Source organism: Dermacentor albipictus, chromosome 1, assembly GCF_038994185.2.
Source record: "Dermacentor albipictus isolate Rhodes 1998 colony chromosome 1, USDA_Dalb.pri_finalv2, whole genome shotgun sequence".
Lineage (NCBI taxonomy): Eukaryota > Metazoa > Arthropoda > Arachnida > Ixodida > Ixodidae > Dermacentor > Dermacentor albipictus.
The window spans coordinates 391642075-391662335 of record NC_091821.1 but is presented as its reverse complement, the minus strand read 5'-3'; the positions used below and the strand labels follow the sequence as shown (position 1 = coordinate 391662335).

General features: G+C 48.2%; 1 protein-coding gene across 2 annotated transcripts; it reads right to left on the bottom strand.

Annotated features, from left to right (window-relative positions):
- Positions 1–144: 144 nt before the first annotated feature.
- Positions 145–20143, bottom strand: LOC135914368 (folate receptor gamma-like). Of its 2 annotated transcripts, XM_065447183.1 has the most exons (6): positions 19878–20142; positions 19599–19808; positions 8802–8999; positions 7005–7140; positions 4730–4809; positions 145–802 (listed from the first exon to the last, which is right to left on the bottom strand). In XM_065447183.1, the coding sequence occupies exons 2-6, from the start codon at positions 19737–19739 to the stop codon at positions 563–565; spliced, it is 795 nt and encodes a 264-aa protein (XP_065303255.1). In that variant the 5' UTR covers positions 19740–19808; positions 19878–20142; the 3' UTR covers positions 145–562. The 2 variants fall into 2 exon arrangements, with proteins under 2 accessions (XP_065303255.1, XP_065303263.1); XM_065447191.1 differs by lacking the exon at positions 19599–19808 and having other exon boundaries at positions 19878–20143.
- Positions 20144–20261: the final 118 nt, after the last annotated feature.

The window sequence follows — 20261 nt, the reverse complement described above, 5'->3', positions numbered from 1 at the left end:
ACATATTTGTCGTGACCTGACCTACCAATGGTCGAAATTAACCAGTTGACTGCAAGTATGCGTGGAGAAAGCCAAAGTAGAGAACTGGTAGCTAGCCAGTTCGTATAGCGTACAGGGAGGGGTCATCAGAAGCACGAGTCAAGATTGCAGTAGCCGTTCAAAACCTTTATTGAATCTAAAATTAGCTGCCTTCGCAGAAGTAGCAAAAACATGGAACTGCACTAACTTCAGGGCAAAGAACATTCCAAGGCAGTAAAAGTGACAGGTAACATAGTTAGCCGCACACAACACTATCAATGAAAAGGCCACACTTCTTTCTACTCAACTGTCAGCGTCGTTGTGCCAGCAGGAAATGCCTTAAGTATTTCCGCCCAAGCCCTTCTAAGCACATCGATCGATGATCCTCCTGCTTTAGATGATGCTCACTCGTTTTCAGCCCCGCATCTGTGGCGTTTTGCGGGCATATGTCGTGGATTGATTGGCACGTTAATTTGTAACCCAGTCCTGCAGGCTTGACGCGCGCACACGCGTGCCAGAGTGACGATAGAGGCGCCGCGTTCACTCAACAAGTTTGAAACACAGCGCCCAGTGCGAGGACAGCTGTCGAAGTTGCCAGCAACAAGAACTGAGCGGCCGCTGCCGACACGACGTTGGCGGCAGACCCGGGGTACTCGGTCGGCTTCGGCCGTAGGTAGTAGTACTCGGCAGTGGCTTTGTTGGGGTTCCCGCCGTTGGTGTCGTTGAACCACATGTGCATGCAGGGCGTGTCATCCGGCACCACTTTCCACGAGTGGTCCCAAACCTGCAGGCACGAGCAATTTGTTTAGCTGCGGACTGCCGCTTCCGCTCTCGAAGGAACACGAAGCATCGGCGCGTATTATCTATAGCCGATTTTTGCAGATCGGGTCTGCGAAGAAATATCGCATGTTACGTATTACTTGCATCAACAAAAATCTGGTAAAATGAAATTTGTTACGTGTATAAGATCTCAAAAGGGCGATTTAGTAGACCATATATAACATCACCGAGAACAAACAATGCTAACGGAAGAACGGATTATATATAGTTTATTTATTTATAAATACTGCGATCTTAAACAAGATCTTAGCAGCGTGATACACAAGTAAGTTTACAAAACAAAATTAATACAGAAATGGGGAACTGCACTAAAAAATTTTTTCACACAAGCGCTTCACACAAGCGCAAAAAAACAGGCGCAAGAACAAGCGCTTCAAGGTTCAGCGATTTTTTCCAATCATACAGACAAACAGTGCTATCACTAACAATCTCAGCAAGTGCAAAAAAAAAGTTTTTATTAAAGATATGCCTCGAAAAGTGATAGTGAGTCCTGTGTTACAATTTTATCGGCCAAGTTATTCCAATCTACTATAGTTCTAGGAAAAAGGGAATACTTTAAGCAGTTGACACGTGTTGTAAATGGAGTTACAGCTAGTGAGTGTCGCTGTCTGGTAGCGTAACTTGTTGTATAGGTGATAATGTGAGACATGTCGATGTTGTAGTGACCATTTATTAGTTGTAAAAATAATTTTAGACGGCATACACGATTTCTATCACTTATAGAAGGCAAGTCGCTCCGAGATAAAAGGTTAGCAATAGAACTACGCCCATATGTATTGTATATGAATCGAACTGCCTTTATATACCTTTATATATATATATATATATATATATATATATCTGCAGGGATAGTTGAACAGCCACTTGTATACACACTGAGGATGCACGTAGGAAAAAGGTCGGTCTCCAATCGACGCTCTGAAGGTGGTTGTACAGCGAAGCTTGAACGACAACTAAAACGATTGCGCATTGCGACGTGGCTTGAAATTATTTACATGCAGGCATTCACACGCACTTCACCTAATTCCGCATTAGCCTAAGACGTTTGACGGCCTGCGACTTGGGCTTGCGCCGGGAGTCGACTGTTCACTATAGCTACGGATACGTGACGCACTGTGCGGTACTTTAGTAACGACATGTTTAAACGCTGTCTCAGCACTGTGCCGCCCCGCCCATTGCTGGCAATATCGTCGCGGCGATCGAGTGACCCACAAATCTCAACAATGTGGTCGGCGGAGACAAAAATATTCGAAAGAGACGAAAGTAGAAGCGCCGTCTGCTGAATTTGCTGCGTTTTTAAAGTTTCAGCAACCACTACCGCAAGAGGGAGCGCCGCTTGGCGTCAGCCGGGTTCGAATTAACCGAAGCGGCACGCTTTCGCGTTCGAATTAAAGGGAAGCTGAAGCGGTTTTCAATTTCCATGAATTGCTGGGATTGGGAAGAAGAGACCTAATAATTTACGGTTCCGAAATTTTTTTCTTCGTTTTGTTAATATAAGGAGCGGAAATGGCTTTCTAAATCAACCCCGCGGACACGCCCCCATCGCTTCCCGGAGCGCCGGGTGAGGAGGTTACCAGAGGAGAGAACCGGCGAGAGTGACGTCACTGGCGGGGACCGAGCTGCCGGACCGGCGTGCTGGCATGCGCTGGCATGCCTCTTTCCGTCCTGCGCTTTACTGAACGACGCTACGAGAGATTTGCCGCCGTCGCCGCTCACGTTTGTTTTGCGATTTTCGTAAACTGTTCTTTCCTTCTGCGCTGCGTGAGTGCCTACAGCCAAGGGCGCCCAACATGCCCTCGTTCTGTGCAGCAATCGGCTGCGCGAACACACGCGGGCGAGACGATGTGGTGTTTCACAGGTTCCCGAAGCACAAGAAGCTTGCAGCGCAGTGCGGTGAGGAGAGATAAGTTCGTGCCGACGAAATCAACTGTGCTGTGCTCGGACCATTTCCGCGATAGCCGGATAGCCTTAACGATAAATGCGGAAACGCGTTGTTGCTAGCGTTGCTATACTCCGTTTCATACATCAGGTGCAACGCTGTGGAGGCTTGAGATACTTCTTGCAGTGGCTGCGTTCGCACTTAGAAAAAGTTCGGTGTTTCTTGACCCGATTTTTGAGAAAACTTTTCGTATATAAGCTCAGTTCTGAATGAAAAAAAAAAGAATTTACCCATAGAAACAATCCGTGTACTTATACGGCTGCTAACACGTTCTTTTAAATCAATTTTCTTTTCGGCATTCTTTAATTGCAGCCCGTCGCGGCAGCTTCACGTGCATGCTCGCGCGAGCAAATGCCGCTGGCACGCTGCGAACCATAGACGGAAACGCGCGCAGTAATAAATTTTGGTAACCGGACTTCGTGCGTAGCTTCCACAGCGTTGCACCTGAGGTATAAATTGGAGTATAGGCTTGCCTAGTGACATTCGACGTACGGTTGCAGTTATCATGTTTACCACACGGCGGTGCTAAAACTGCCTAATATCTTTATGTCAACACTAGCATGGAGCGCGCATACCGATTCTTGATCGAGCCACAATCGCAAAGTCGTCGAACCATATTCTGAATATTGCACATATAATCCCCCTGACCATCTCGATCTGGATGTGTATGATAAGCAACTTCCATGACTGTACCTCGCAGCACTGCATGTGCGCGCTTTGAAACGCGGCACTTATGTTCGCGATCGTGTATCAACGCTCAGAAAACCACGGGACTTCAGACAAGCAGCTAGCGGCAAGGTGCTTGACATCGCGGAATTGTACCCGTGTTTACAATCGAATGAGAAGTTAGTGCTTCGGCATTCTTCCAGCAGCAAGTTCCCAGTGACACTTTAGCGCATTTTTCCTCCCGTCATTGGAACGTGCAGCTACATGAAAAAAAAAGTATACATAACAGCTAAGATTTCCAGCGCGCGAGAAGGTGTACACATCGCTCTCGCTTTTGGCACACTCAACATCGTCGTTGCCGCCTTTGCCGCCATCGTTTTCCGTATCGGCTGTCGGTTCGAACATGTACGGCGAAAATACAAGCTGTCCGAGACAGCGAGAACGTTCCATAATGCTTACAACTCAGCTATGCAGCCAGAAGAGAACAGCGTGCTACGCTTTCAAACGGCGGCGCCGACCGGCGACTGCCGCCACTGACGTCACAGCGGCTCCGACCAATCACGGGCAACAGCGGCGTTCGCGCGATACCCTGAGGCGCTGGTGCGCGTTTTCATGAAAAAACAGCCGCTTGCGCTTGTTTCCGCCCTTTTTGAACGAGATATTCATGTTCAGGGGACTCAAAACTGTAGAATGCCGCAGAGAACTCATTTTTTTCGAAAAGTGTTTCAGCTTCCCTTTAAGCGAAAAGTCGAATTCGCCGAGGTCGAATTAACGGGAGCCGGCTAATGCTGCTCGTGTGGCACGCAACACGACGCCTTTGTGTAGACTGTCCATTCCCTTGCGAAAGTCGTTAGAGCTGTTCTGTTGAGTTTATATGAACTTTTGTTGCATTCAGTAGACTTTCTGTTGAAAATCGATTGACTCTCATGTGTGTGTTTTTTTTAAGTGATATACTCGTTCTAGCCGTCGCCGTGTCGCTGAAACGGTGCCACAGTACGAGTGCTACAGCGCGCTGCAGCGCTGATGAAAAAAAAAAAGACAACGCGCGCAGGAAGGCAAAGCAAAGGCATGCGCGCTGCAATAAACTAGTCCATTCCTGGGCTATAGTTGGTCAAGCATTGTCGATTACTTCCTGAGTGCGTTCTCTTTTCGTTGCTCCAATTTTCCTCATCAGCAGTGCTATAGACCATGCAACTATAGCCCAACCATTAATTCTTATATTAGCGCGCGCTGTCGTGACACGAAAGGAGTGCGCGTATTCTCTACCTTGCTGCAGAAGTCGGCCGGGCCCGAGTACATCTTCTCGAAGGTGACGCACGTCGCTGCCTTGGGGCAATGGTTGCTCCCTGCGAGAATAGAACAGGTGAGATCCGTAATGCGGAGTAAATAAATGCGCACTTAAGGCAAACACCAAATCTGCATGCTTCGACTAGTATATGAAAAAAAAAACTAATTAATCTCGTGCATGAAAACGCGGCGCAGTGTGACGTCATGAATTTCGAGCTGTTTTCGAGTACGTCGACGGTATCCGCGCAGGAAAAAAACGTTTTCGAATGCCTTCCAGCTGATGCTCTGCTTGCCTTCAAATGCAGTATAATCAGTGATCGATAAGTTATTGAACAGACGCTGTGAAAACCCACAACATAGCTGAACGGGGAGTTAAGGTGCCACTCTGCAGATTGTCGAATTCGCCGTCTCGTGCTAATCCTGACGGGCTGCAGCTATACATCTGCCGCAGTGACTGGCTTAAAACGCCAAAATGGCAGAACGTGACGCCCGGCCGGAATTCGACAATGCTCAGAATGGCACCATCCCTGGGGCGCGATCTAATTATAATGGTTCGGAAAGCGAACCGTTCTTTTGCCCTCACGTGATTGGTAAGAATCGCGTTTGCGGTTACGAAAGCGCGATTCTGACTTCAATCACGCGAGGGCGATCGAACGGTTCGCTTTCCCAACTATTATAATTAGCTCGCACCCCCGGCGCTGCGAAACGTGGACAAAAAACGAAGGAAAGAGACGAGCGCCTTCTTTTCTCATTCGTGTCCGTTTGTCGCTTCCGGCTCGTCCGGTTATTTTTCCAGACGGCCACACGCCGTTCACCTCATTTGGCGTTTGAGACGTTTATGTCACATCAGAGTCCTCTTAAAAATGTCCGTGAGGCACGGTAATCCCGGCAAAAGACGAGCTATAGCCCTGCATCCCGAGAATACATGTTTTCGTGCGTGTGTGCGTATACATGCGGTTGGCGGTCCCTTGTATTATCGGGGTTATTTGTTCAACACAAGCAGTATGTATAGTATACCCAGTCATGTATCGTCTACGAGTACGAACTCAACATCAGATCGTGCATCGTCAAGGTGCGCGATGGTGGAGTGGCTTTGATAATAATAATAATAATAATAATAATAATAATAATAATAATAATAATAATAATAATAATAATAATAATAATAATAATAATAATACGTTTTTATTTAACCAAGCTGGTTAAATAAATTCCTTTCGCTAAATATAAAAGGTAGGCATTGTTTGGAAATTATTGAGCGCACGTTATCTTACCCGTGCGTGCGCTGCAGCAGGAACTGCAAGTGCACCCCTGCGGGATAACCGCGGCTCTCAGAGTCACTCGAAGCGGTCCTCACTTGCATCGATCTCGCATCGAGACTCCAGGAAGTGTTGGCTTACGTGCCTTATATACATGAACAGAAACGAGTATTCGACAATTTCGAATAGCGAACTGTCGAATCGAATGCGAATAAAATAACGGCAAGGACTATTCGGTCCGCATTCGAAATTTCGGATATTCCCACGCCCCTATACTTAAAAGCCACCCCGAGAACCTTACCCGCCATTTGTACGCCTACGGTGTTCTTGCGAAAGCGGTTTAGCTACGACATCGTCAAACGACTCGCACAGACATAGCTCAGTCAGGCAACAGTCGAGCAGTGCCCGGCACGCATCTGTTCAGTACGAGCCGCCAGCTGGAAGACTCGAGTGAAGCCTTCGAACAATTGAACAGTCGTGGCGTCATATGCCTATAGAATCTGAGTAGCGGAAGAAGAGGTACGATTCTGAGCGATTCGGAAGGGATCAGTCTTTGGCAATAAGCGTGAGAACAAAGAAGGGGGGGGGGGGGGTGGAACACATGAAAGGAGCCACGTGAGCGGTGGCTCACGTGGCTAGCTCTGCACAAGGTCGCGGGATCGACACCCCGCCACGGCGATCACATTCTGGTGGGGGCGGATTGCAATATAATGCTCGCGTTTCGCGTGCTCGTTGAACTCCGAGTGGTCAAAACTATTCTAAAGTTTCCACTATACGGTCTTTTTTCCTCATAGGAATTCGTAATTTCGTAATTTCGTAAAATAAAAAAAGAAAGACGGTGCATGGACTGTGGCGGCACTACGATACGTGGAGGATGCGAAAGCACATAAAATAAAAACCGAGCTGTATACGCTCGTCATAAGCGTGATCTATTTTTGCAGCGGACGCTGCGCGGTACTCTATAGGCTTTAACGACCCGCAAGTTTCCGACCCACCTCCGTAAAACACGAATCCCCTCGGCCAGTTCGGGGTGCAGGCGTAATCGTTTTTGCAGTCGTTCCACCAGGCGAGGCAGTCACTGTAGCACAGCGGCACCTCGAAGAAGCGCTCCTTGCCTATCTTGCGGTTCACCTGCTCAGTGGGCCCATAAAGAAAAAAAAAGTTAAAAGAAAAAGCAAGGACAGTCTGCAATGGCAAAAAACACACACACACACAAAAAAAAAAGAACAGCAGTTATGAAAACAAAGATACGTGAAAAAAGACAAACAATATCACTCATCATAGCTGATTGCCTCAGCGCGCTACAGTTTTATGACGTTCGTAAAGCTATATATTGCTATCCACCACACACCACAAAGCGTATTAGCATACGCATGCTTACATGTGCGTTATAGACGCACGAGGGCGTTTAATTTCACGGAACTGCCAAAGTTAAAGGAGTCCTATACTTTCACCGTGAAGTCCAATACATCTTAAACTGCGGGGGAGTCGTCGTTGTTCCTGCCACTGAACAAAACTGGGACGCGGGCTGCCGTCTCCGCGGCTACGTAGTGTGCGTCGATTCGCATTAGAAGTACGCAATGGAAGTGGATCCACGAACTTGTAAGCATGGATCGTTTAAGGACTGTGCCCTTGCGTATCGCAACTCTTTCGTGTTCCATCGACTTGGAACTGCATGCAACCATGCATTCTCTGCGAAGGCGCAGTATTCAACACGATACTCAGAAAAAAAAGAATGGCAGGAAGCGCATCAGAAATTTTAATTCTGCCCATTTCAGGCGCTTTTAACTTGCCCTTGAATATTTTACTCTGATCATACTTTTAAGACGCTAAAGAGAAACGCTAGATAAGTATAAACTGCTAAAGCATTCTTCAACAACTATCTCCTTGTTTCTTTCTTTTTATGTTGTCTATTATCATAAGTGAGGAAATGGACGACATTTACTATTATTATTATTATTATTATTATTATTATTATTATTATTATTTCACGCCCAAACCGCGGCGTCGATGACGTCAGTGTGCTGTCATGAATGTCACATTGCCTGCAGGTTTCTGGTACATTTTTCTTACGTTCGAGTGCCATATAACTTTGGTTTGCATGTATACTTTTTCACAAGCATTTAACAAGTCCCGAATGCATAGCGCCAAAATTCGTATTTCGTCACGAGGAGCGCTATATAATGCGATATCATCAAGCTGGCGTTGACGCCCGTCTTATTCGGTTTTTGCCTTTTATGGCCTCCGCTCGCAATGAAACCAACCTATTCGATATTCGAGAGGCGTAATCTAGCTGGATACTCCCCTCTTTGGAAACTTCACCCAATTTGCAGTATGTATGTTATTCTGTCTAACCTCTTTCAGGGCCAAGTTGGGAGACAGGGTATATATGGTAGCGGATATGTGCCACTCTTCAAGTAAAGAAAAAAAAATATTTATCAGGCGCTGGGCGGTATCTATATAAGCCGCGTCATAAATATATATTCAACCTTGTCTATACGCATACTCAGACACGCGCGGACTTCGTGACGTCGCCTCTAGATGGCGCAGCATGCCCAGAGATGAGCGCGAAAGAGGAGTCCAGCTGCAGTACGCACACGTCTCATGCATGACGCGTCTCGGCGGTGCCCATACGGTGTGTCGCGCTACACTGCTTCAATGGTAATCGCATCAACGTCGACATTCATCCTGCGATGGCTTCTTACGGAATCTTTCTTTAGTGGGCCTATAAATACCTTGAGGTGTTTTCACTTTTCCCTCAACTTTTTTTGAAGTGCAACTCGGGCACGCACCTTGACGATCCAGGGCCCGATGTTGGGTTCGCACTCGTAGAAGCAGAGGTCCTTGTGGAAGTGCTCCCGGCAGGCGGGGGACATTTTGCGGCCGGTTTGCTCTTCGCAGAAGTCCAGCGACATGCTGTACATGTCCTTGTGGTGCACGTCGTGCGTCGTCTGCTCTGTGCAACAGGCGCGGTCCTTCCATGGCGTGCACTGCAGCGCGCGCGCGCGACGGGAAGGCGCGTTATTTGACGCAGCGAGCAAGCGGCGACAGCGCAGCGGGCGCCCCAGAAAGTTGCCTTGAATAGTGCGCTCTCTCAAAAACTGCAAGTAAGCCATGGTATAGCTTGGAGCCGGAGTTGCTACCTCCCGACTGGCGCATGACATACACTCGGTAGAAGCTAAGTATGAACTATTATTGCTTAGCTGGTATGCGCGAAATTAACGATTACATTGGGAAAGTTTAACGTCCCGAAACTTCACGGTGGGTGTTATGAGGGATTTGGAGGAATTTTGAGCCCCCAGGGACAGTTTAACGTGAACCTAACCATGTACAGTCGCGATCAAATTGAAGGTGATCGCGCGAGCATCGACCGGCGGGCCTTCCAAGCAGCATAGCGGCCGATCTCGGAACTGTGAAGATAAAGGTTCGCTGCCTTCTTCCCCTTTTATGCTCTTCCAGGCTGCAATCGTCAACCCCAAGACTAACTCGCCACATTTTTGTGTTTGTTTCCTTTTCAAGGCAATGATGTGTGTGCGTCGCTGTCTCATGCATATCTTGGCTAACAATGACGCCTATGTGCAAAAGCTGATGAGGCAATCGAAATGAATTCGCAGGTTATCTCGTAAAGGGTGACGAGAGTGACAGCTGCTCATGGAACAGCAAAAGAGAGAGGGGAGCTATCTGATGTTTCCCTCTCGACTGACGGCGATGACGTAACGTGGCGCTGCTCCTAGTTTCGGTCGCCGCTCGAGCGATCATCTTCAAATTGATCGCGACTGTACACGAGCGCCTTTGCACCTCGCCAGCATCAAAATGCGGCCGCTGCGGGCGGCAATCAAACCCGTTACCTCGTGCTCAACTGCAGAACGCCAGAGCCACTGAGTCACCGGCCTGCGGCGAGTCAGCTGCTAGGTGCATATTGGCGGCGAGGAGTTACGGAGTCGCCATCTAGCGGAAGCGCCTCGCTGGCGTAGTATGAGGGATCAGGCGGCGCGCTCCTCATAGGTTTTGCTGTCAGCGCTCACTGAAAACACCACGCGCGCGCTCTCCCGGACACTTCTGTAAGTACTTTCGAAACGAGAGAAGTTTTTTACTGTCTAAATAATAATCTTGGACAAACTGAAAGCACACAATCGTTTACAGACGCTATCTTTTTACCGAATACGTACAGTGAACGCCACTGCGCGCGGTCGCCGCGATGGAGTCTACCGAACCGGCTTCTTGCGTGAAAGATAGGGAAACGCTGAGAGCAAACTTTGTGAAATGCGTTCTTATAGTGTTTGTATAACTAAATGGAGCGTAATAGAACGAAGCCTCAATGCAGCGATCGCGCAGATTCCCAGCGACCGGCGCGTCTAGATGTTTGTCCGCGCACTGTTTCGCTTTCTCCGCGCGCGCGTTTTCGCACCGTGCCAGGAGCTTTAGGCCGCAGAATATGAGCATTTGACAGTATACAAGCAACCATTGTTGCGTGGGCGCTACCAAAGCTGTTCAAAAATAATTTCATTGTAGAGACTTCGACGCCTACGGGGACTGTGATGTGCCGTCGCGACGATTCAATCTTTTTTTTTTCTGAATTCTTTGAGCTTTCAATATTATTTCTCGAGTTGCGTCGCTCTGTATGTTTATCGGTGTTCTCAGCGTGCAATTTCCCGCTGCTCCTTTTTTGTAATCCAGTGCATGCATTAATTCATAACACAAACATGACCATATGCCACGCTTTCTTTAAAATGTGCTTCTTACCGCTGCCTTTCCACTCCACTCAACTTGCCAGTATCTATAGCATCGACAAGTTCATAGACCAAACCGTCATGACATTAGTCGGGCAGCGGACTCGGGCGAGCGTCTCAGTGCGCGTTTTCAGAGCATCGTAGACCGGGCGCCGTAGCAGAAATATTCCTCGCGTCTGTGCTTGCTTCATACCCGAGTTGTAGCCGATGTTTGCCGGTTTTATGTTTCGCGAGCCAAACTTCACGCAGCTTGTCCTGCGACTACATGTGAATAAGGCTGACTGCGGGCTCCGTTGCGTACATCCGGCATTGTGGCACCGAGCAGCAGCCTACCATGTTGCGCGCCTTCAAAGGCAGCCACTACCTATTGTATTGCTTTTAAGCGTTGTAAAGGAGACACTCGAAGCGGGAAAATTTCGCCACTAAATGAGGACCGCAGCGTACGAGGGAACTGAAACTCGTTTTCAGCTCGCTTCGGCGCTCCCGAAGCAGCCGACGCAGCCGCTATGTCCACGTGATCCCTCCTAGCACGTCACGCCGACGGTGGCGCCAGCTTTTCCAGTGGTGGAGCTCGAGGCCATAAGAACTGGCGTAGTGGTCTGCGCATATCGCAGACCGTAGTGGTCTACGCGGACCGCATGCACCACGAAACGGCCTCGTGAAAAAGCCTTCACGAGATGCGGTGGGACACGTATACGTTATGTGTTTATATTCTTGAACTCCAAAGCTATTAATCGCAGGAAGCCATTATTCTACCACTGAATTAAATGATATGAACACCACCGCACGACAGACAGTTTATACTTGTATAACGGCACCGCTGCACGTTCGCTTATGCACATGTTGCGATATCTGCATTTCTTCGCATTGTTGCATATAGCCTGCGGGCTAGATTCGCAAAGCGCGCAAATATGTATAGACTATACGCGCTCGTGTATCCGAGGTCACTGATATACGAACGATATAATAATGATAAAAAAATAAGAGCGACAATAACTGACATACTTTCGAGACAAGACTAAGCACGAAAGTGATAACGTGTCCGTCACGTGCGAATCTGTACAGGTGATTACCCGAGGAAGCGAGAACGTTGTGCGAACGATGCCGCGAGAACAGCAGCGTATACGTGTCAGTCGTCTAGCTCGTATGGACGGCTCGCGCCGACGTAGCCGCCACCGACGCGTATGCCACCAGATCTCGAGGCATGCGCGCCGCTGCAGTCAAACGACTCCTAATTGGTCATCTCCCATGTCGCTAAGGCAGGCGAGGACATACGAGCGGCGTCTGGCGCCAACTCTGTTCATGCGTCACGCACGACCTACACGATTAAACGCGAGGATAGAAGACCCCCCTCTTTTGGCCCCCCGAGAAAAATCTGCCAAGCGAAGCTGCGCGTTTTGCGAGCGCGTGAGGGAAAAGAAAAAGAAAAATAATACAAATGTCGCAGGGAGACGCTCCGTCTTCCCCGCGTTGGTATTCGCGTGATCTTTGGAAATAAATTGATTATCGCCTCTTCAAGGGGAGTACGGTAGCGCGATTCAAAGATGGGACAAAAGAAGACACAAAGGGACACACACAGCGCTAACTTCCAACACTGTTTATTATCGAAAACCAGATTGTTAATCTGTTCACGTGGCTGTGACTCATGTTTTCTGAGTGAATAAGTACGACCTGGTTTTCGATAATAAACAGTGTTGGAAGTTAGCGCTGTGTGTGTCTTCTTTTGTCCCGTCTTTGAATCGCGCTACCGTACTCCCCTTGAAGATGCATTACCAACAAGCCCACATTGCAACCCTCGTGATTATCGCCGGAGGAGAACGTTTTGGGCAACGGTGGTTCAGAAAGGGAGGGAAATAGGTGGCGTTTAAGGTGACGAGAAGCAGCTGGGTTGTTGTCTTTTATTTTTCTTTCTTTTTGTAAGCTTCGCGCGGTAGAAGAAATGCAGGATCAAATTCCCAATCTCAAGCGCGATGTACACGTCGTCGCTCGTGTATGTTGCAGGGCTGTTTCTTTTGTAGCCTGTGCTGTCTGTTCTTATAGGTAAGCAGGGTAAAAGTACAGGGTCCAAATGGAGCGGTCGGAAGCAGCCAGTGCGCCTCCGGCTCCGCCATTTCACCTACACAGAAAATATAAATTGGCTTTAAGAAATTAACTAAGAAAGGAAAACAGATAATTAAAAGCATACTAAAGCACGGGAAAACACCAACACATGCAAGAGCGGGGGAAAAATAATATATAGACGAAACATCAACAAAAAACGCATGTCACTGCGTAAGATCGTTCTATCCCCTTGAGCACATGCCCGTGCTATGATAACGTACTGAAGGCCACCGTCTAGTCATGGCCCAGGTATTGTCCCAGTAGAGAATGATTGCCCAGATTCCCAAGTTTGTAACTTAGCTGATAAAACGCGTGGGGCCGTTCGCTTACTGATAGGGCCGTTCGCTTACTGATAGGGCCTGCGCTCACTGATAGGGCCTGCGCTCACTGATAGGGCCTGCGCTCACTGATAGGGCCTGCGCTCACTGATAGGGCCTGCGCCTTTCAAGCTGCATCCTCTCTACGTCGGCTTCGCGTGTCATCTTTCCGCCGCTTGCGAAACCGTGCATTGCACACTGCCTCTAAGTTTACCCGAATTTAGGAAGTGCATGTATGTTTCGGGAACTCTGGCGGTAGTGGTCTATGTAGTTATGGAAATGCTGTACGCGCCTCAATTAATATAGGTATCTTAGCACGTGCTGTACTGTGCTTGCATACACCAAACGCGCGCAACTAATAGAAACTTAGCTCTTTTGTTATCGCGCCAATAACATCAATTTGATCGACAGTTTTTCAGCGCTTTGTTCAATATTTATGTTGGAATTATTCTACTGGCAACATCATGCAGAGCCTGAAACGGCTGAACTATTCGTCAGATTCGACAACCTTTGGCAGATTGGAGAGTCCGTAAAAATAAAAATTTGACTGAAAGTATCGTCGAAACTAGCCTCCATTGCTCCTACCATTTCTTCAATAAAGAGACGCAAGATCTGCGCTTATTTGGTCGACTCGGCAACATAATTTTAAAATGACAGCGTCAGCGAAGACAAAGAAGTTTCTCTCGGGCTGTCGATTTTTCTATTCTTGGCCTATCCCCCTTAGTGGGTGCGACCCATGACAGAAGTCGATCATCATCATCACCGATCCAAGGTATATGCTGTTTTAACAATGTTTCAAGCAACCGTAGAAGCTCGTAAGTGCGTGCTATTTTGATCATTGTATTCGACTAATATCAAGTGCAACTTTATTTTAGCCACCGTGGGTTGCTCCTATGCATCGACAACGCGCGTATGTACAAATTATTATGAGCAATCCTTCCCGTCATGTGGGGTTCTCACTCACACACGAGCACAAAATCGATTTCAGACCGAACTTCAAACGAAGCTTGAAAAGCAGTCTAATCTCTTACATTTTGAACACCGCCTGTGCAAGTGTCCTTATCGTTACTGTACAATGTTGTGCAACGTTACATATTGCTGTGCAACACTTTACAGGAACTGAACAAAGCACGTGGAGGCCCCAGTGCCAGTTGAACGCACACTAGACTACCTTGCTTGCACAGAAAGGTTTATCGAACGCAATATCAAGTATGAGGAGGCTTCTGCAGACTCCCTGACCTGACAACCATTGCTTCGCGAACCTAAAGAACGCAGTAAAAGAACGAACCAGGCGCCGGCTTCCTGCGAGGAGTAAAAAACAAATGCTCACCGCAGAATGGCAACTTCGCCATTTTCACATTTGCGAAGCGACTGCTTTCCCGCATAGCGCGAGCATCATTACGGCTAATATTGAGGCCAACAAATCTTCGTAACAATTTGTTTGCATGATATGACTTACAAAAGTCGAGAACTCGCAACCAGATGCATATTTTGTATATATCAGTTTTTGTTTTTTTTTTTTACTCTCAGTACTTATACTAAACATACCAAATTATTACTTTCACTCGCGTTTCGATCTCTAGGTGCTTCTTTGACATGTCATATAAGCATTCTCAAGAGCTGTCTCAGCAATTGTTACCGCTATGCATTCATTCAAAACACCAGTGATCAGACTAGAATTTCAGACTAGATCAGACGTGTTTACGTTTTCTGTATAATATAGTCCGTTGCTTGAAATAATAAACCAGTTGTTAGTCTGCGCTCGTGTTGTGTTCTTCCTTTCGTCCTTGTCCGGGTTGCGCTGCCCACCCACAGGAATATGTTCAACCACCAACTCGCCCAACTCGCCGTCTTAATTTAGAATTTTTATGTTGCAGTATACGTTGCGACTCGCGAGTATCGTCGCACAAATCGCCGAAACCACAAGTGCTGTAGGCACGAACAGCGGTGCGCGCGATGCAGTTTGCACTGTCATCGCAAGGTATAAATTCGCCCGCAAACGGGCGAATCTACGGTGCAAACTGCATCGCGCGCACCGCTGTTCGTGCCTATACAGCACTTGTGGTTTCGGCGATCTGTGCGACGAGACTCGCCGTAAACTGCAATATTTTAGCTTCATTTTTATTTTTCATTTTCTCCTTTTGAAAATGTAAGGACCAGAACAGAAGCGAAATTATCTCACTAGAGGGGGATACCGCAGTGCGGCCAAACCAGGTGTGCGCGCCTGTCAATGGTGATGACTGGACGGCGCGCACTACACCTTCACTTATGCTTGGGCCACGCGCTCCGCTGTTCAACTTTCATTTGACGCTGATAGTACACTGAGATCACGTCGGAAAGTGTGCGATGGAAACGCTCGGTCAAGCCATTGGTCTGTGGGTGGTAGCTTGAAGTTGTCTTATGAACACTGCTGGTTGCTCGTAGGACTTCGGAAATGATGGAAAAGAGGAAGACCTTGCCGCGGTCACTGAGGAGAACGCGTGGTCCTCCATGGCGTACAACGACGCTTCGCAGGGAAAAAGTGCAACTTCAGACGCCAGAATGTAGAGAAGCTGTCTCAGCATAGCGAGTGAGGTGATCAACAACTGTCACAATCCTGATATTACTGTTGCCGGTCAGAGGAACAGGCCCGTACAAGTCCATTCCCATGACTTCGAAGGGAGAGGCAGGGCAAGGGAGGGGTTGAAGGGGCCCAGGGGGAGCAGACGTGGTGTGTTTGCGGTGTTGACACGTCACGAAAAAGACCACGGCTGAGGAGAGGCCAGGCCTCTCCTCAGCCCAGAACCGGCTTGGAATCCTGTCGTAAGTCTTGGGATATCCAAGATGACCTGCCGTTGGACCGTCGTGAAAAGCTTGTAAAATATCGCTTTGCGGTGAACGAGGAATTACGGGGACCCATTTGTTGCTACCGGGATGATAAATGTAGCGGCATAAGGCCCCGTTGTGCAACATAAATTGGTCAAGTTGTCGACTCAAACGGGCGAGAGGAGGAACCGCTGAGGCGGTCAAGAGTAGTCTGACAGTATGGGTCTGCATGCTGGTGAGCACGTGATACCAGTCAGCGCCCGGCCAGTAGAGTTTGACTCGTGAGACGGGCTTTGTTTGCGGGGAGACGTTGGTAGAAGATGCGAGATTGGAAGCGGGCAGCCAGAGATCGTTGGCGTCTCGGTGCATCTTTCCAGATATGTATGTTATATTGAAGTCGTACTCCTGTAAGCGAATCACCCAGCGTCCAAGGAGATCCGATAAGTTCTTCAGCGAGGAGAGCCAGAACGACGCGTGATCTGTAGCGACCGTGAAGCGGCGGCCGTGTAGATATAGGGGCGGAACTTTTGCACACCCCAAACAACAGCAAGACATTCCTGCACAGTAATGGTATAATAATTTTTCTCTGCCGTGGACACGCAACGCTGGCATAGGCAATTACTCGCTCACGAAAAGTATGGTCACGCTGTAACGGAACAACGCCAATACCATGACCGCTAGCGTCAGTGTGGACGACGGTAGGAGCAGTCATGACAAAATGGCACAGTACCAGCTCGGACGCGAGGGCTCGCTTTAGAGCCTAGAACGCTGCTTCTCAGATCTCACTGTCCATACGTAGAGTACGGCAGCTCTAAGGAGCTGGTAAAGCGGGAACGCAAGCTTCGTGTAGTTGCGTATAAATCGGCGTAAGTAAGAGGCGAGGCCGATAAAACTGCGTAAGTCTTTTTCACGTTATCGGCGGGAAAAGTTGAGGACTGCGGCAATATTTTCCAAGTCTGGCCGAATCCCTGCTTTACTAAGCGTCCCAAAACTTTGATGTTCTTGCTTCCCAAGCGGCATTCTTCAAATGCGAAGCATTTCTTGGCGAACATTTGCCACTTTGACATTATCTATCTAGCCGCCTACGTCTTGGTGCTCTCATGGCCATTTCGTTAACTTGGTATACGTACCAAAACTGGCATAATATGAAAAGAGTGTATGACGAACATAAATGATTAATAAAGGGAAAAATGAGACATCCACCCAAGCGTAGCAAATTGCTGCAACGGAAACCCATAGGGGTTCCTTGAAGGAAAAGCCTCGCCGTTAAAGAAAAATTCGTCCTGGTCCAAGACTCGAACCCGGGACCACCGCCTTTCCGGGGCAGCCGCTCTACCACCTAAGCCAACCAGGCGGCTAGCAGACGGCAGAGCGAAGTTGAATTTGCCAACAACTCGAAGCAAAGGCAAGAGTTTGACGTAATAGTTCTGCGGAGGCCCGCAAGGTGGAGAGAAGTAATCAATAAAGGGAAAAATGAGACATCCACCCAAACGTAGCAAATTGCTACAAAGGAAACCCATACAGGTTCCTCGAATGAAAAGCCTCGCAGTTTCTGTAGCAATTTGCTACGCTTGGGTGGATGTCTCATTTCTCCCTTTATTAATTACTTCTCTCTACCTTGCGGGCGTCCGCAGAATTATTACGTCAACATAAATAATTGGGCATGACATGAATATCATGTATGTGTCATATAGGTCAGGAAATAGCCGCCTACGTCTTGGTGCGCTCATGGTCGTTTCGTTAACTTGGCAAGCTCCCCTCACAGTGCTTCGCATAACAGGCTTCGCTCGACATGTGAGAACGTTGAAGAAAAGGCAATTATATCGTCAAGATAGCCCAGGCAGGTTTTCCATTCGAGGTCACGTAAGACGCTGTCATGCGTTCGAATACCGCAGGTGCGTTGCGGAGCCCGACAAGCATCAGGTTGAATTCGTAGAGCCCGTGGCAAATGCCGTTTTCTCCTTGTCAGACTCGTGCATTGGTATTCACCAGTACTTGTACAGGCGCGTCTTGACTGGACATTGTAGCAAACGGTAAGGTACGTGATACGAGCGGAGCTCCAGGGAGAAACTGTGAGAGGACTTGAGGAACGCGAAAGAACCTCCACAACTTCTGAGGAACTTCTTTATGCTCAAAGACTGCGAACCATGACGACAAAGTCGCCGCGGCTCGTGATGATATGTACAGGTGAGGCAGATGAGACGTAAATATTGAACGCGCGACACACACACACACACACACACACACACACACACACACACACACACACACACACACACACACACACATATATATATATATATATATAGGCGCTCATTTGTGCTTATGTGGATATGTATGAGGGCTCGCATGTTTCACTGAAACAAGTGCTTCCTGCACTAATTACTTGCGCTGACTCACTAATGACATCATCGCAACGTTAGCAAACAATATCGTCAGTGCAAGCGCAGAATCACAACGCGAACACTGTATAGGGTTATACATACGGATTTAAGACGGGTTACGATCTCTTAGCTTCGCACTAAAAAACAAGAAAACAAAATGGAGTACATAATCGTACTGCGCGCTGACGTGCGTCCTGCAGGACTTTTATTAAAGTTTTTTCCAATCCAATAATCGTTATTACAAATGAATGATGCTACTCGCACTACGGAGTGCGCCCATGCCGGAAATTGCAGGATGCGCGACGATGCAGCGCCATTTAACGAATGGCAATTCTCGCATCGGTTAAATGTGTCTTTTTTTTCTTTTAGCACGTGTTAGCATGCAGATTAATGTTGCTGTTAGGTTAGGTTAAAAACAAGTAAAGGTCTAAACCAGACTCGGAATTCCCGGCGAGTGTGCGTTTCGATTGGCGAACTGAACTCGGGACGTGGCAATATTGCCGTGCGGCAACATGTGCGTCGTGCACCCAGCCTACAGTGTACTAGAACTACAGAGGCTAGAAGGTACTAGAACTCTTCTAGTTCACCGTAACCCAGCCAATTCCGGCAGGGGCGCACTCGTGCGCATATCATCATCCATTAAAAAATACGGGCCGCACACGCTCAGGACTCGCCACATCATGTTAGCGCATGATCAAGACAAATTTCGAGGCGGGCATTTGGTGGCGCCGAGCCACCAGAGAACTCTTTTCCGCAACTATATTTGCTTTAGCTTCTGTGCATGTCCGGGTACGGCAAAGTTTAACATTTGCAGGAGCGTTTGAACATCAAGCTACTACATGCTGGAAATCTTCGACGAAGCACGTCCCACCACGTACACCGTTCCGATTCAATGACTAATGACGGTTAACTAATGACGGCGCATGTAGAGCGGCATTAAAGGAAAACTCTTGAGCTAATTCTGTTTCAGCTTCTAGACGTGCTCAGTTTACTAAGTACCAATGAAGGCACATGCGCGGGTGGACGCTTGAAACAATTAGCCGTCTTCTCGTATTTTAAAGCAGCCGGCTTCACGTATTTTAAGCGCGCGCTGTGGACAGGTCATGCCAGCTACGCCGGCATTCGGGCACAGTTCGACGAGTTCGGGCACGCGCGCGCGCGTGCGCGCCCTGCGGCGCATCTGAGGCCACGTGACAGTACGAGCGCCTTTGAGCGCTCGACCGAGATCGAAGTCCGTTTAGCTACAAACTTACGTGACCGTAAAGGCTCGATTCCGGGCCAGGCTCGTTCTTGTGGTTTCGAGCATCCAGGCATGTCGATACATCTGCGCTTGCCGACAAGCAGTGGTCCAACAGGACGACGAGCAGCACTCTCAAAATGACGCGAACTTCCATCGCTGTGTGAACGCTGCCGCAGCACTTTTATCAGTGAGCACCAAAACAAGTTTGACTACTAGCTGCTACCTGCAAAGGAACGAAAAAGTGGGCGGGTCGACGCTGCCGCAGGGATCGCTTGCGAACGTGTCTACTAACCTGTATAAATGCTTCGACAGAAAATGAGGGCCGTGTTTCGGCGTCTCCTTCGCGTTCCGGGCGAATGTTGTTGTGAAAAGTAGTCTGGCCTAGAGATCTTCGATGCGCGTGAGATTCAAGGGGCGGTTTGGCTGTAGGCGTTTAGCGAGTGTACGATCAGCGCGCCTCTCCACATAATGACTGGCGTATAATTTCAACGCGTCCGTTGATAGCGTGTTTTCTTGATCAGACGAAACCGCTTGACCCGTGACCTAGTGCCCGTGTCGCCATCGTGCGTCTAATATTTTAACTTAAAAAAACGCTAAATGAAAGCTAGTTCGTGTAAAAACATCCGCAAGATTAGTGCCAGTCATTACTTATTTTTGTTTTAAGTACGCAGTTTTT